Consider the following 17,460-nt stretch of genomic DNA (forward strand, 5'->3'; position numbering starts at 1 on the left):
GCCCATCTGGTTGCCTACCTGGGCAATCTGCTCTAGGAAACATGCTTTGGCAGGGGGGTTGGACCCGATGATATCTGGAGGTCCTTTCCAACCTCTACAATTCTGTGACTCTGTGATTCTATGATCCCCCAGGAGAAAACTTCTCCGGCACGGGTCCCCCATGGGAGGCAGCTCCCCCCAGAACCCCTGCTCCTGGGTGGGCTCCTCTCCACAGGCTGAAGCTCTGGCCTGGGGTGTGCTCCTGCGGGGGCTCTCCATGGGCCGCAGCCCCCTGCAGGCCACATCCACCTGCTCCACCAGGGGCTCCTCCACGAGTTGCAGCATGGAGATCTGCTCCATGTGGGACCCATGGGCTGCAGGAGGACAGCATGCTCCACCAGGGGCCTCTCCGCAGGCTGCAGGGGAACTTCTTTTCTGGCACATGGCACACCTCCTTCTGCACAGACCATGGCATTGGCAGGACTGTTTCTCTCACATTTCCTCACTCTTCTCTCTCCCTGCTGCTGTTGCAAAGTAATTTTTTCCCCCTTTCTTCAATCTGCTCTCCCAGAGGCCCAGCCAGTGTTGCTCTGGCCAGCAGTGGGTCCCTTTGGAGCTGTCTGGAGCTGACTCTGATCTGAAATGGGGCAGCTGCTGGGTTCTGCTTAGAGGTCACCTCTGCTGCCCCCCTACTATGAACTCCTGTCACATAAACGCAATACAGAGGCTTAATGTTATACTCATTGTTTTTGAATATACAGGAAAAATAGTTTATTATTATTATTATTATCAAATTCAGTGATCTGTCATCTGAAGTTTAATTACTTACTTCTCTTCAGCAATTTCATATCCTTCTGCCCTCTCAGTTGCCAGGAAGGACATCTTGCAAAAGGAAACCAAAACAGTGGGTGAAGAGAAAATAAGGTAGGTCACTTCACAACAGGAATGAGACTGAGCTGGGTACCATGATTAGTTGAGGAACTAGTCATGTTGAGGTTTCTAGAAAAGAAAAAGAGCTGTCTATATATGGAGGAGTGAAAACTGACTGTACTTTTTATATTCTAGGCAGGGCTGGTGGCACCATCTGTCATTACAAGGTCTTCTTTACACTGTCTTATGCACTTTGCCACTAAACAGAAATCCTATGGGACTATTTCACACTTCATTTTTAGGAGCAGTTAAAAAGTGATTCAGGATTTTTAGTTGTGGCCTTTTTTCGTTCCTTATGAGTACTTTTGTTTGTTTGTTTTCTGGGGTTGTTTGTTTGTTTGTTTATGGGGGGAGAGCAGTTAGGCTTGATCTTTTTGAAAAACTTTACCCTTCCATGAATTGAAGAAGAATCTTCAATTTTAGCTATGGTTGGAGTAGTCTTCATCAGAGGCAAGCCAAATATTTATATATTCTTCTTTCTGAATATGGATGGGAATCAGATATGATAAATCATTGAAAAGTTGCTTTCTATTCTTCAAACAGCACTAGATTGCTGCAAACTTTGTCCACTGAGATTCTGAAGCCCTAAACTGAAAGACGGGCTGGGATGATGTCTTGTGTGATACTACAGCCAGGTACAGACAGTGTGGAATGGACTCTGTATAATACTAAGAAAATAATACTCTGTGTATAATACTCTGGGTCATAGGCATCTCAAATTGGACAACTATGATTTAGTGAAAACTTTAGACTTTCATTTCTTGGTGCATATAGAATGGTGATTAAACAATACCTTCTCATATAGTTGCTGTAAATATTTATGAAGTGCATGAGATGCTATAGCGACAAGCAACATGCAAAAACTCAGGATGAAATTAATTTTGCTTTCAGTGTAGGATATTATTAGCATACATGCAAAAACAACATGGGGGCTGAGAAATTCCACTGACCACACAATGAACAATGTGGGAAAAGCAAAATAGTGTTTATCTAAAAAATACAGCTTATTTTGTGTACTGAAAGAAGTGGAGCCCTGTGGAGAATGTCTTTGCTTTTATTATCATAACACATGTACCCCAAGGACTGAAGTAACAGAGACACTGCAGATTTTGCCTATGCTTCGAACAAGAAATATATGTGATGAATCAGGTAGAACTGAAGGCAAGTATGTATTTTTTTTCCAGCTGTTAACATCTGTACTTGTGATCTATAATTCATGGGTCCCATTGAGGTTTTCAGATCTAGATAAAATATTGGAGTATTACATTCAAATGGACTACAAAGCATTGAGTATTTTGTTCTGCCTTCTGCTAGCTATTGACAGCAAATTTGTGTGTTCATAAAGGCTTCTCTTTAAATCAACACTCCTGTAAAATAATATTGCCCCAATGAGAAACTAATAATGCAAGAAACCAGCATGTTTAAATACATAAAGACCACAGTAGGGTAGAGAAACCACAACAACACAGCAGGCCTGTGCATGACTAGAAGTTACAGCGCAGAGAAGAGGATTAAGGTGAAGACTACCATATAAATTCAGCATTTATTAGCTTAGAGAAATTATTTAGGATGACTGAGGTTACAAAATGACAGTGAGAGAGGTAGTAAAATGGAATTTCCATGCTGAAGTAATCCAGGTGTCTTAACAGTTTGAAAATAATTTTTCAGGTCTGTCTCACTCTTCTAATACGCTAATCCTGATCAAAGGGATTATTTGTTTAGTAGATGTCGAAAGACTGGTTCTAGGGAAGTCAGCATTGACAAAAATGATTAAAAATGCTATTAGGGAACAGATACTCTTTATTATTTTTATTTGCTGTTTATACACTGTAAAACAAATAATAGTAAAAATGTCTTCTATTTCATGCAACTTTCTTCCTGTTTCAAATGTGGGTGTGAAGTTCTTTGCATTCATAATCTCTGTGTTAATAGAGAACTAAACATTTCTCTGATGTGGCAGAGAAGTATTCTGCACTGATGCCATGGACAATGTGAATTTCTTTCAAACTAATTGCATGGTTAAGTTGTACCTGTTTGCATTTGATTGTATGATCTTTATACACGTATCAAAAGAAACCTGAAGTATTTCTTTTCAAGTTGTTAAACTCCTGTTTTGTACTTCACATGTAGTTATGTTCAGATTTGTTAGAAAGACAACTGCCCAATATTTATGATTCTGTGGATGTTAGCAGGAAAGCCAGCAGAGGAGCCTCTTACTCAGAATTGAATTAATATTCTGGCTTAATATCATGTCCACTGGGCTGGTGTAAGTGATATATCTCAGATGAGACACATTGTTTTGCATAACTAAATTCTGGCAAATAGTACTTATGTTATCAGGACACTGGAGTAATTCAAATTATGAGTTAAATTATTCTGTGATCTCTAATACTGAAACCAGATCTGTCTGTAGTTTCAGCAAAAAAAAAAAAAAAAGTTTGCAGTTAGTATTTCTGTAATTTCAATAAAAGTATTCCTATGCTTAGAGTATATACAAGTATCGTAGTCTTTGAAAGACCAAAGAAAGTCTGTTTAAAACTTCTGTTCTTACATTAAAAAAAAAAAAAAAAAAAAAAAAAAAGTTCAATTACAACTGGATGAAACAATCTTCATTTTCTTATTCTAAACTGCCAGAACTGTTTGTAATCCACTTTGGAATACATTAATTATTCTTTAGGTATATCTGCAAGTTATGCTTGAAAGTAAGTTAACATGTAAAAAATAGTTTGATATTTCTGTGCAGCCAAGGAGCATAAGAATGTTTTCAAATGACCTTTTTGAAGGCATGTTTTAATCTTATCTGTGTTTTTTTGTTTGTTTGTTTGTTTTGTTTTGTTTTGTTTTGTTTTGTTTTGTTTTCATCACAGTGAATTGTGATTCTATAATCATTCTGGTTCTTCTTCTTATATCCTAAATTTTTATGTGTACCTAAATGTGGAGCTTCATACCTGTGTTAACCTTTTCTCTATGATCAAGTTTATACAAGCACAGATGATGTCCTTTTTCAAGTGTATCTAGAGTACATTCAATTTCACCTCACTCTCAGTGGAGCCCCATTACTTTTTTTTTTCTTTATTTTTATTGCTATAAATACTTTGCTCTTAGTTAACAATTATAAAACATATTAAACTCTTACATCTCTGCTTTCATCGCATGCTTTTTTTTCAGGTGCTTATTCATAAATTTGCATCTGAAACAGTTATCTTTTTCCATTTGTATGTCCGTGGAATACAACTGAAAATCAAGCTGATCACTTAAATCAATTCCAAGCTTTCTTCTCTTTAAGGAGCAGAGTTCCCAGATCAACTGGGTTCATAAACTATTTTCCTGAATTTATTAAAGTTAACCCTTATATAATCAATATATCATCTAAGTTTAAAAGAATTGATAATTCATATGACCATTTTTTTTCTAGAAAAAAAAATAAAACATATATATATATATATAAAACTCTTAACAAGTAGAATCTGTTCCTGTTTTTTTCAGGAATTGTTTGACTATTAAATCTGCTGCCTGTTACATTTAGGGCTATCTGTTTCGTCCCAGTATTAGCAGTAATCTCTACTAGTAGAATCACACAATTCTCAATACTAATAATCTTTCTCATAATGCTGAAGATCTTCATCCATTTCTGACTTTATTCCTAGGGGACTACAGCAAGCCCCCATCATTAATGCAGTAAAAACTTCCATCTTTTCATACTCTCCTCAGGTCATATCCAAAGCTTCTGCTTAGAAATGCCTCAGGAAACGAGACTGGATTTATGTGACTAATTCATTTCCAGATCAATGATTGTACCAAAATTTTGGAAGATATACCAAATGAAAATTTGAGTCAGTATGAGGGTTTTGCTTTTTGATTCCCTCTCTCTTAAAAAAAAAATAATAAAAAAAATAAAAGGGCATCAAATCACCATTTCAAATGAAAATCAAATGAAGTTAGGTTCGAGCATGTCAAAATAATTTTCAGCTAAAAACAAAACAAAACAAAACATTTTAATTTTAATCAACACTGCTCATAGAATATTGAATTTCGAAATATCATTTGTTGATCAGAAAATGCATTTTTTTGGTGAGAGAACTGTTCATCTGAGGAACTTTCTTGTCTCTCTTCATTTTCATACTACTATGTTTTCTTAGAATTAACTCCAGGAGTCTTGCTTCAGCTGTGGAAAAATGCTAATACACAATATGCACAGAGTAAGTATTTTTCAGTATGTATTATTTGAAAGGTCTGCAGTGAAACTTGAAGTCCATACCCTTAACACACACTGTTCACAATGGATTTTGGTAGTGAAAAAAAAATCTGCAATTCAGAAATACAAATAATAATTTCAATCCTTTCTATGGGGAAACAAAGGCATATATTTCTCCCTTCTTCTACCCCGTACTCTTCGTCCTCTAGTGTCTCCACATCCATGCAGCAGGTGTAATGGAGTGGGAAAGGTGAAAGAAAAGGCATTGATCCTTTTTGTTATACTCACACAATTTGTTCAGGAGAGCTGGCAGTCCTTCTTCTTGAGCTTTGTCAAGCTCTGTCCTTTACAGGATGTTTGAGTCTGTTTCATTCTGCTTGAGTATGAGCTGTTCAATAATCCAAAATGGAATTTTTAAAGGGCACGCATCCTTAACACTAGTTGATTTAAAGTAAATATTTGTAGGTCACCCTCTTGCTCTGTTTAGAGAATCTTTCCCTTCCTAGAACCTTTCCTTAGTGGAACTGCTTCTGTGGTAATGTCTTCCCCATTGTTTGTGTGCTGTTTTCAGACAATAGAGCAAAGTGTCAGGTATACAAAACCTGTGAGGGTGGGAGGCAAAAATATTTTGGTGAACACTAAGTCACCACATTACTAGGATGAATATATTTCATGTTCCTTTTAAGCCATTGTTCTTCAAAGAACACACTGTGGCTAACGAGTCAAAATTTGTTCATGAATACATTTTGCTCAGCTGAAAATACCTACCAACTTTCTAGCTAAATATTATTTCTCTAGAAAATGCCTTATAAGTTATCTCTAAAGAAAGAAACCACTTCCTTTCAGGAAAAATATGTCTCACATACTCAATTTTAAGCAATAAATGGAAAGCAAAGATTCAGCAATGTCCTCTCTAGGAATAATGCGGTTTCAATCTTCATCAAATACAATTGAAATACATTATCCCATCCTATGGGGTGATAAATAAATAGGCAAAAATAAAGTACACATATGCAGTCAAATTAGTATGTGCTTAAAAGTTTTTGTATGCTTAGACAAAAGCAGGTTATAACAACCTTTTCTTCCTTGAAAACTGCTAGAAAAATCTGGGAGACCTTAGCACTCAAAGTATACTTATTAAATCAGACATCTTACAATAAGCCTTTACAACCTCTCTTTGACAAAAAACTCCCAAACCCAGCCTTCTCCCCTCTCACAAGATACTCTGCAGAACCCTATAGAAATGCAGAAATGTCCACTGTATGTTAGAAAACAGGAAGACCAGTGGAGCTTCACTTGGAGCTATTCCAAGTGAAAAATATACTAGAAGATTTAAAAGCAGACTTATTTATCTGTGTATTTATTTATTTATTAGAAGAGTCTTCAGAGACATGACAGAAAGTGCTGCATTTGCTTGGCATAGCCAGCAGATAAATAGTTAACTGACTCCATTTTCCCTTACAGAGGGGCAAAGGGGAATGACACAAAGATGGCATGTGCTTGTTCACAAAATTTTCCACTTTTTTACATTTTTGGAACAGAACCAACCATTTCAATTGAAAAATGAAAAACAAAAACAAAAAACCCTCTGTATTATCATCAAATTCATCCATTTGATATGGACCTTTAAAAGACAGAAGAATTATACAAAATCTCAAATCTGTTGTTTTCTAGGTTTTCAGTAGTATTCAGTATCATAGAATAGCAGATGTTGGGAGGGACTTCTGGAGATCATCTGTTCCAACCTCCCTGCTCAAGCAGGACTGGAGCACACCTGTCATACGAGGACAGGCTGAGAGCCATGGTCATGTGTAGCAAGAGGAGACTGAGGGGAGGATGGAGATGGTCTCTTTTCAGTTGTGCCCTGTGACAGGATGAGAGGCAACAGACACAATCTGAAGCACAGGAAATTCTGGCTGAATATGAGGGGACCCTTCTTTACTGTGAGGGTGACAGAGCACTGGAACTTGTTGCCCAGAGAGGCTGTTGAAGTCTCCTTCTCTGGAGATATTCGATATTCAAAACCCTGCCTGGATGCTATCCTGCAATGGCATACATGGATCTAGGTGATCCTGCTTGGCAGGGGTGTTAGACTAGATGATCTTCAGAGGTCCCTTCTGACCTCGGCCATCCTGTGATTCTGTGATTAGCAATCAGGCATTGAACCTGTAGAAATCTTTTATAATTACGTTGGGACAGATGTGTTTCTACACCTGAGGAGGTAAGAAGAAAGGCTTGGTAAGCTCATTACAAAAATAAATAAATAAATAAATAAATAAATAAATAAATAAATAAATAAATAAAATTGGTTGGTGCATATTCCTTTGTGCCAGGAACAAGTGTTCTAATTCTGTTGTTAACATGAGAGTAAAAGTAAATTGTGAGTTGTTTTGATGGAATAGGCAACAGTTAATCTCAAGAAGTAATGCCATTTTATCCACAGATTCAGTTACAACAGAGGAAGCCTGACAAAATAAAGGTTCTGAGAAAGGATATGCTCTTTGTTTAGTACTACATCAGGGTAATAATCCCCAGGGAAAGAAAATAACAATTTAACTTAAAGGCCAGGCATCAACATCGAAACAAATGAGTATAAAGTGGCATGACTATGCCTATGGTGAAAATTAGGCTTCCATTAGCAAATTACCAAAAAGAAGCCCAAATGAAATTGCTCAAAGATGGAGCTTTTCTGGTAACTTTTTGTGGTAGGAGACTAGATCCTCCACCCCACAAGGGCATGATTAGCACGAATTATCAGCCTGGATGCAGAAATAGCAGCTTTAGTCTTCTGCCTCATGCAGAACGTCAGACTAGATGATTTGAATGACGTATTTTAGTAACGAATTCCTAAGAGGTCAAGGAGATGAAACTGAGTGTTAGGATACTCAAATACAAATTCCTCATAAATTATATTTTTTTAATTTAATTTTTATTTTTTTATAGTTGGTAAAGTTCTTAAGCTGCATGAGATGGATCAGGTCCTTTGTGCCATCCCATGGAAGATGAGTAATATAGATTGTGTATTAATCTATGCCATATTGAACATACAACAGCTGTCAGATTTTCTAAATTTCATAGCACCTGTGAGGTCACTGGTGAGGGTTAAAGATGTTGCCAGCACAAATTGCAAGATTTTCCTGGTGGATGAAGATTTCACATGTTAAATACTAACCATAAAACAATTACATCTATGCTACATGTAAATAATGAAAATAATTGTTTTACCTTTTAAATAAGAATTTGGTGAAAAGATTTGTAATGTTAGACCTGTTTATATTGTTATTGTTGCTGTTGTTATTATTCCTACTAAAACACTTCTGGTGTTCTCCCTTAAAGTTTCAGTATACCAAATTTTTATTCTTTGGACATTCATCTTCTTAATATAGATTGGATAGATTTATCAATATATATAAAGTGTCACATGACTATTGTTGGCTGGGAGCCTTTCACATAGCTCCTTAATCTACTAGAAGGCATAAGCAAAAATTAGTCTAGCTTTCTCAAAATAATCCCATGATGCCATGTGAAGTCTAAGCATAAATGAAGCAAAGAGTACCTGAATAATGTCATGTGTTAGTCTGGGTCATGTAACAATAAGTGTACTCATCTCTGACACTTCCATTTCCTCCCTCAGTACAATATTTTAGACCTAGCCATGAGGTATTGTAAATATTTTTCATAAAGGGGTAGCTTCTAATGAGAATCTTGCTGTTCAACAGATTTGCATGGAGTACCTGAAGTTCTGCTTATTGGATAAACTAGAATAAAACCACTCTATTCCATTAGAATAACAATGGAGTCCTTCAGAGTTTTACTTTTCTACTGCTAAAACCAGGAATTTGTTCAAATAATTTCCTTATCATACTTTGTGATAAAGCATTTTGAGACACTGTAAGGCTCCACAGGAGCCTAAAGGTTTTACATGTGTGAAATCTGTGACCTTAAAAATTTGATAGTGTCCCTTTGATATTGGATAAACCTCAGGTCACTCAGCTTTACATTAAGGATACATTTCTGAAATATTTACTACCAGTTGTAATGTTTATTATGGGTGTTGTTTCAGAGAAGTCAAGAAGTTTGATCCTTAGCTCCCTTGGAGAAGTTGTACAAACACAGACATGGTCCGATGCCCCCTTCCTGCCAGCAAGAGTTTGCTTTAATCTTGTATTTAATTTGGAGGTATTTCAGACCTGTTCTAAACTTGGCTGGCTAACAGCCAGAAAAGATAACTAGCAACTAAATATGATCTTCATCAACCTAAAATATTGTATTGTTATGCTTACAGTTTCCAAGTTGCTCTTTAGACTGTAGTTACCTCCATACACACCTCTGGAGTGCTGCTGCCCAGCTAGTTATTTTGTTATTTATGCATTTGAATTTCTTTTGGGAATGCAAGATTATGTTCATGTCTTCCTTAAGGTTTACTAATTCATGTGTTTTCTCCAGTTTATCAAAATAATTTAGAATTGTAATTCTGCCTTGCAAACTCCGTATCCCTTTTCATTCTGGTATCATCTGTTAATAGTTGTACTTAATTTTCAGTCACTGATGGAATCATTCAGTGACATAGTAGTTTTAACAGCTTTTTAAAGGAGTCTATACGTTCCCAGATTGACTATCAACCGTACTCTGAATATAGGGTTTGTTAAGTGCTCACGTTCCAGCAATTAGATTTTGACTATATTTAAGCAAATTACTTGGAAGAATGTTAATGTGTATGGTGGCAAATAACTTGCTAATGTACCATACTTTTCCCTTATCCACAAAGCTAGTTACTTCGTCAAAAAAATAAAACTAGATAAGTTTATACCGTTTATTCTTGATACACCCCTACTGGCCATTTTTCTATCTCCTTATTGACCTTGTTATTTACAAATAGATGAGTCATTTGTTTCAGTACCTTTCAGGCATGCTGTCCTTATAGAGCTATACAGATGCTCACAGAGATGATGCTTGTTCACAGAGTTCACTCAGACGTGTGCTCAGCCTTAGTCACTGTTAACCAACTCAGATTTTTGTATTTTAGTGCTCTAGATCCTGTTCTGAAGATGTTACCTCTCAGTGTTGACTTTGATCTCTTTATGTTATTAGTTCTGGTCTTACTCTCTGTTTCTATCTCTCTTTCTCCTTTAAACTCTCCCTTTAGTATCTCCCTTTTTTTGAGGATGTCTGTATTCCAAAAGGGAGAATGCTGTACAACGAAATCTGGAGAACAGAAAACTTCCTTTAGCTGATGTCAGTGTTTTCTGAAATGGCTGCAACAGAATTTTTACTCTTCCACTGATGAATGCCTGTAACTGCTTTTTTTTAACGTGCCTTGTTGTTATTGTTTTTCCCCATCTTCCACCTCCATGGGTATGTTTTCCTTTATGACTTTGACAGAGGTTTCTGCAGGCAACATAGGCAGCCATGGGGCACTCTGCAGGGTGAGGTCTGTGGTCCAGCAGTGACACAGTACTGTGGCTGACCAAAGGCCTTGCCCTCAGACCGTCTGAGGATTTAGGGAGTATTCCCGTTAAAGAGTTTGGATTACAAAAAGAAAGTTGCAATGTGCTGGCAGGCAAGACACTCAGAAAAATCAATCTGAATGAATGAAAGGTATGCTTCAAAGGTAGGTATGTTAAAAATCAATGATACCTCCCCCCCAAACAAGAATAAAAATTGATCTTGCATGTACTTTAGTATACTTCTCTTTGAAAACAAAGTATATTAAATTAAGACCAATTTAGATTTTGAATCAGCTGTGCGTAGAGCAGTTTAGCAACTTTTAACACTTTAAAAATTGATTTGGATTTTCTGAAAACTGCTAATTTTAAAAAGGTTTATTATTTCTTCTCCTTGTGTCTTCTGCAGCCCTCAGTAAGTTGTTGGTACTTGAAAGAAATAATGAATAATAACAAATGGTTATGTTAGTATTTTCTCTGCCTGGAGTTACAAGATAAAGGATTTTAGTAGAGGCATGAAAGCAATATGTTAGAGAAAGTTTTTTTGTTGTTGTTTTTTTTTTTTTTTTTTTTTTTCCTCGTTAGAAAGTCCTTTCTAGATCCTTTGCAAAGACCTAAAACAACCAGTTGAAAAGAGTAAAAAGCCTTCATAGAAGCTGGTATCTTCCCCTTACAGTCACCGAATTCTCATTCCTGCATCAACCTAAACCTGGTGTATTTCGGCATCTCTGTGAGATGTAAGATGCTATTATTACCATGCGAAAACTGCAACAATCATATTTATCGGACATATCTCAGCAAATAGATGGAAAAATAAGCAGTTTTTAGTAGATACATATGTTTTTAACTATTTTCATTTTGGTGCACATTTGGTGCAAGAGAAGTCAGGAGTAACTTTGCTGACTACCAGTTCAGCAGATTAACTTTGACCTAGGATAGCGTTTCTGGGAAGATAATTTGTCCTCTTGGTAACAAGCAAAAAGCAAGAGTAAGCCTCTTGTGCAGCAGAGACCCCAGGGATGAAGAGACTCAGCTGGACCCAGCCATATGGAAGAAGCTATGGGCTCCCTTGAGCATTTACAAACTACACCTTGCTGAAGGCTTAGTCATCGCTGCTGGGGGTTGCCATCTATGAAAGACAAATCACTTTCACCTATTACTCGGGTCTCAGGAGCTGTTATAAATCGCATAGAACCGCATTCACAAGCAGGGAAAACTGAAAACAAATAGAATTTACTTAGGAGCCTGCTTCATTTAATATTTTCCTAAGGATGCTGAAGATGCAATGACAATAAACAACGCTCCAGGAGAATTTAGCAGGAACGCTGGGTGTATTTATAATACAACTTTTTGAGATGGAAGGTGTTTTTTAAACGAGCACAGCAGTGTTGATGTCGCTACTCAACATATTTTAATGTATGGAGTGACACTTGCCCATTTTATTTTCGAAAATAATTTGCGGGAGATTCTGCTGTGTTTCACACTAAGCCTGCAACTGAAGAAAACGCCAAGAAACCCCCCTCTCTCCCTCTCCCTCTTTAGCGACTGCTGCACAACGCAGTTAAAACAAGACCCTCGGCGAGCCGCCGGGGATATTTACAAGTGCAGCAGGCGACGTCGCAACCTGCCCCCCCCCTCACCCCCACCCCGGCTTCCCTTTCGGGGCAAAACCCAGGCGAGCATCGCGGCGGCCCCCAGCTTGCTCCCTCCTCTCCCCCCCCGGAGGCCGGGGCGAAACTCTGCACACCAACTCCGGAGCTCCGGGGCGGGGGGGGGGAAAGCACCGCCGCCACCGCGCTCCCCGGGGGGGTGCTGCCTCCCCCCGCGCCGCCGCCTCCCTCTTGCTCGCCCAACTTTCATTCATTGTTGGCGTCGCCCGGAGTCCCCCCCCCCTTGTTATTTTCTCCCCCCCCACCTCCATCTCTCGCCGGGCCGGGGCGGGCGGCGGCGTAGCCAGTGAGCGCGGCGCGGGGCGCTGCGGGCGGGGCCGGGGAGGCGCGGCCCCACAGCCCCTATATAGGGCGGCGCGTGGGGCGCTCCCGGCTCCGTGGGAGCGGGGCGAGGCGGAGGAGGAGGCAGACGCGGGGGGGAAGCTCTCGGCGAGGTGCCGCTGCTCCGGAGCACTTTCGGCGGGCACCTTGCGGCGAGGAGGAGAGCCGGCCTGCGGGCGGCGGTGTCATCCTATTGTTCCAGCGGCGAGGCTCGGGGTGTGAGGGAAGGAGCCGGCGTGCCGCCTCCCTGCTCCGGTTTCTCCGCCGTTTTCCCCGGTGCCAGAGAGCCGAGGGGCCGGGCTGCTCGGTACCAGCACCCCCCAGCTCAGGTGCGGCGGGGGAAGGAAGGGGAGCGAAGCCTTCCTGAGGCGCTCGGGGAGAGGAGGAAAGTTGCTCCTTAGCCTGCGGCCAGCCCGGGAGCTGCTGAAGCGGCCTCACCTGGAAGGACCGAGCGGTTCCCACCTTTCCCATCAGGTGCCTTTGCCGCAGCCGAGCCGCGGTATCCGGGAGACCGCGGGGAGCGGAGTGCCGCGCCGCCGGGCCGTCTGCCGTGCTCCCGGGATCACAGGAGGATCTACCGCTGTGATCTGTCACCGAGGAGAAGAAGGTCGTGGATGAACTCCCTTCCAGCAGGGCAACGAATCACTTCTCGAGCTGCTTATTATTATCGTGCTTTAGGACCAGCCCTTTCCTGCTAAACTTGGCTTGGGAGCTTACGGCAGGAGGGGGGCGCGGGGGGTGGAAAGCCAAGCCCGACATCATCTCGTGTGTTTGACTTTTTTTTTTTTTTCCCTCCCTCCTCCTTCCGTGAGACAGTTTGATGAATGCCTGCGAGAGGGGTATGATTTGCTGAGGCGCCTCTGGCAAGGCGGTGTGTGCGCCGTGTTAGCCCCGCCGCCGCCCCCCGTGGGGCTGTGGGGGGACACGCGTGGGAGCCGAGCGGAGCGCAGGGAGCGCGCCTCTTGCGCCGACCGGGCTCCGCGGCCTCTAGCCGGGGGCTCGGGGGGGAGTCACGGCTTTGCAAGGGACGAGAAGGAGCCAGCTCAAGTCCGCCGTAGCCCCAGCCCGTGGCTTTGCTTCGCCTGAGCCGGGAGCGTGTGAAGAGGAGCTCCGAGCGCCGCCTCGCCTCTCCCCGCCACCCGACGGGCCAGCGAGGGAGGGCCCCGCTCCGGCCCCCTCCTAGCCAAGTTGCCTTCAGCAGCGGATCGCTGCCACCCACCGCACTTTGCCGGGCTTGTTTTCTTGGCTTAGCTTTGGATAGAGAGGACTCCGCTTTCTCCGCACCCTGAAAGTTGCCCAAGCGGTCCCCGCGGCGAGGAGGAGGAGGAAGAAGAGGAGGAGGAGGAGGGCGGCGCGCCCCGCGCCTCCCCGGGGCCGAGGCCGGCGGGCCCCGGCCGGGCGGCAGCGGGCGGTGATGATGTGCGGCTGGGGGAAGCTCACCCTGGCCCTGGGGCTGCTGCTGGCCATGGCGGGCGATGTGGCGCCGCAGCCGTGCCCGGCGCAGTGCTCCTGCTCGGGGACTACCGTGGACTGTCACGGGCTGGCGTTGCGCGGCGTCCCGAGGAACATCCCCCGCAACACCGAGAGGCTGTAAGTAACCCGAGCCAGCCCTCCTCCGCGGGTCCCCCGAGACCACGGGGGCAGAGGTGGCCCCCGGGGCCGCTTCGGGGTCCCGCCGGCCGCCCTGGGTGCGGGGGGGTGGTGGCTCCGTCCCCTTCCACCGCCTCTTTCGCCGCGATGCGCGGGGACAGGAGGGAGGTGGACGCGGCTCCCGGCACGCCGCCTTTCATCCTGGGGGGAACGACCACCCTTACACACCCTCTTGAACATCTCCCCATATCCTGAGGGCCCCCGTTTCCCGTCCAGCTGGGCTCTTGGGGCTTTTTTCCCCGAGGCCGGGCCTCGGCGCTGCGCGGGCGGGCCCGGGGGGGTCGCAGAGCCGAAACCCGGCGGTGCTCTGCCAGTGGGCGAGGGTGTGTTTGGGTGCTGTAGCCCCACTTCCTCTCACACAGCGTCGAGCTGAGCTTCAGCTACGACCCCCTCAGTCCTCCCGACCCCTTTTTGAGACTGCTCAGTGTCCTCCGATGAGGGTATTTTCCATGCGTGAGGGAGAGCAGGCATGCAGGCGGTGCTCTCTGGTATCAGGAGGGGCTGAGGAGGAGAAGAGATGAGCACATTATTAACCTCTAAGTCATTTAAATGTTGGAGTATGAACACATCTCAAGTGATGAATTCCACACCGGGAGAGCACCAGGGCCACTGCTTTCTGCTGGGACTGGTGTGGTTTCCCTACGGCATTCTGGCTGCGTGTGATATAAACACCAAAAAAAGTGACTTTTTCCACAAATGCATTGGAAATGAGCTGTAATTGTTAGGGTAGTTTCCATGTGATACCACTTCCTAATGGCTTACCTCAGGAATTGAAGTCGGTTTTACTTGCAGTGATTGCAATTGAGGGAAGTTTATATCTTGACCTAAAATATTAAAAAAAGAAAAAAAAAAAAAAAAAAAAAAAGGAGGGGGGAGATGGACACTCAACTCTACAGAAGAAAGTAGTGCTGAAATGTGAACAGAAATGCTAGGGCCTAAATGCAGTTTTCTGTTGCCATGCCTTATGTTCTGCAGTTAATCCAGCTTCCTGTGCTGTGAGGAGTTCAGTTTCTGTAAAATCATCTTTCCAAGTATTTACCCTGCAACAATCTTGTGCTTGTTTGAAAGCTAATGTTTGCTACAGAAAGTAAAGACCTCTTCTGCCCCTATAGGAATACTGTGAAAGCTGAAAGTTGTTAAAAACATAGAAAATGGTCTTGATTTCTGTCACTTGTTCAGTTCTTGTAACTCTTATCAGCCAACCTAACGTACTGTCGTGTCCCTATAGTAGCCTTAGTGGTTTTCCAACTGCAGTCATAACCGATGTTCAGACAATTTTTGGCTGTTCTATGTTGTTAAAGATAAATGTGAGCTATATAATGGCAGGCAGAACTGACTTTGTGAGGGTTTCTTATTACAAAGTTTGAAACTACTACTTTTGAGATAAACCTTCATTCAGGCACTTGGAAATCTGGAACTTGCGCAGTGGTAGTTGCAGGAACGATTGGTTCACCGGGATTGCTTACGTCTTGCAGTTCCAAAAAATGCTGTGCCTTTGAAAGCAAACAATATAACTTAAAAGAAAACAATTTCTTAATGTTTTAATTTTGCTACTTCTGAATTATTCTTCTTAGGGATCTTAATGGAAATAACATCACCAGAATCACCAAGACCGACTTTGCTGGTCTAAGGCACCTTCGAGTTCTGTAAGTTTTCCCGTTCTGTCACTGATCCATTTTAGGACGTGCAGCTTCAGATTATGTTTTAAAAATATTGAATCTTTCAGTTTAAAATAATATTTAAAAATATTAAATCTTTCAGTTTATAAGTTGGCTAGGTTATCTATTGCTTTAACTTTTATGCTACTGCATCTGAATTTACATCCTCTCCTCTATGTTATAGACCAATATAAATAAGTTAGCAAATGACTTTAGTGTCATCTTGTTTATATTTCTTTTAAATCTCTACCTGAGGTTGTAAAATAAATGGAGATTTTAATTTGGCATGTAGATTACAAAAAAAGAGTTGTTAAAACTTCCTGAGTAACTGTTGGAATGACTTCAGTTTAAGCTTAGTAAACTTATAGTTCACATTGAAAATAGGAATGCTCAAGCTGAAATGTAAGGGAATTCATTAAAGAGGTAAAAAGTTATTCATTTAATTGATAAAAAGCAAGTCTTAGCTGTTGACTATTACTTTTTAGTTTCTGGGCAAAAAGAAAACGCTTTAACAGTAAATTTGATCAAGAAATAATTTGGATTCTTTTTGTAAATGCTTTTGTAAGCATTATGAAGCTTTTCAAAATCTGTGTGCTTTGGGGGAGATAGTTTAACTAATATCACATTTAAAATACTACATGATTTACATAACTTATTTGTTAAGGCTATTTTATTTGACCAAGTAGTTGTATACTTTTTCCTTCTTAAACAGAATATCATGCTGTAGTAACTTTTAATTTTTTGTTAAACTATTGTTATGGTTACAGTTTCAGTGCAGTCTTTCACTGATATTTTTTCTAAACACCACTGTTCTGTATTTTTGTGTTGTTCTCATGTGAGACTAGTTTTGCTTTCATACTATTCAACTGGAATCTTAAAGCTTGCCGAAGAGTGATAATGTATGTGCGTGTATGAGCACAGCATATATGCAAGATGTGTAACCTTTTAACCTGGGACTCTTTGAGTAAATGTAATATCTATTTCTGTCTACTTTAATTAAGATTTTTTGTCTTTTTGGGTATATGATGTCATCTAAAGTGTTGGATGACAGGAGTCCAGGAGGTTAAATTGGATGTCACTTCAGAATAACTGTTGTAGTGTTTTAATGAAGATGAGGTTGTCTTTAAATAGCTACTCTTTGCTCCAACATCACTTGTTGCATTATTGAAACTTACATACAAAAACTTCTACGTTTCAGTCAGCTCATGGAGAACAAGATTAGCACTATTGAGAGAGGAGCATTCCAGGATTTAAAAGAACTGGAGAGGCTGTAAGTATTTTTAATTCTAAATGTATGAGAAAAATAACTTCCTGTCAAATCAGTTATGTGTTAATGCACTCAGGCCTATGGTTTTCTGTTTGTTTTTTCTAACTTGAGACATCTTCATCCTTATCAAGACATGAGAGCAGTAAAAAAAATTCTCAGACTGTGTGGGGGGGGGAGCTTGAATGAATAGTTCAGATTTGAAGTGTAAACTGCAATTGTCATTCAGGGAAGAGTTTGAATGCTATGAAATGTTTTTCCCTTGAACACAAAGGAGTTTTTCAAATGTGAATACACCTACAAAAGCCTGTTTCCTTGTATATCACACGAGATGCTTGTCTTGAAGATG

At 41.3% G+C, this 17,460-nt stretch overlaps 1 protein-coding gene across 6 annotated transcripts in view; it reads left to right on the forward strand.

Annotated features, from left to right (window-relative positions):
• The first annotated feature begins 12,616 nt into the window (after positions 1 to 12,616).
• Positions 12,617 to 17,460, forward strand: part of SLIT2 (slit guidance ligand 2) — a 257,772-nt gene continuing 252,928 nt past the window's right edge. For all 6 annotated transcript variants that reach the window (XM_084518845.1, XM_084518846.1, XM_084518849.1 and 3 more), the window contains exons 1-3: positions 12,617 to 14,129; positions 15,764 to 15,835; positions 17,046 to 17,117. In XM_084518845.1, the coding sequence (XP_084374971.1) occupies positions 13,954 to 14,129; positions 15,764 to 15,835; positions 17,046 to 17,117 (320 nt within the window). In that variant the 5' untranslated portion in view covers positions 12,617 to 13,953. The remainder of the gene's footprint in view (positions 14,130 to 15,763; positions 15,836 to 17,045; positions 17,118 to 17,460) is intronic.

Source organism: Aythya ferina (genome assembly GCF_964211825.1).
Source record: "Aythya ferina genome assembly, chromosome: 4".
NCBI classification, from domain to species: domain Eukaryota; kingdom Metazoa; phylum Chordata; class Aves; order Anseriformes; family Anatidae; genus Aythya; species Aythya ferina.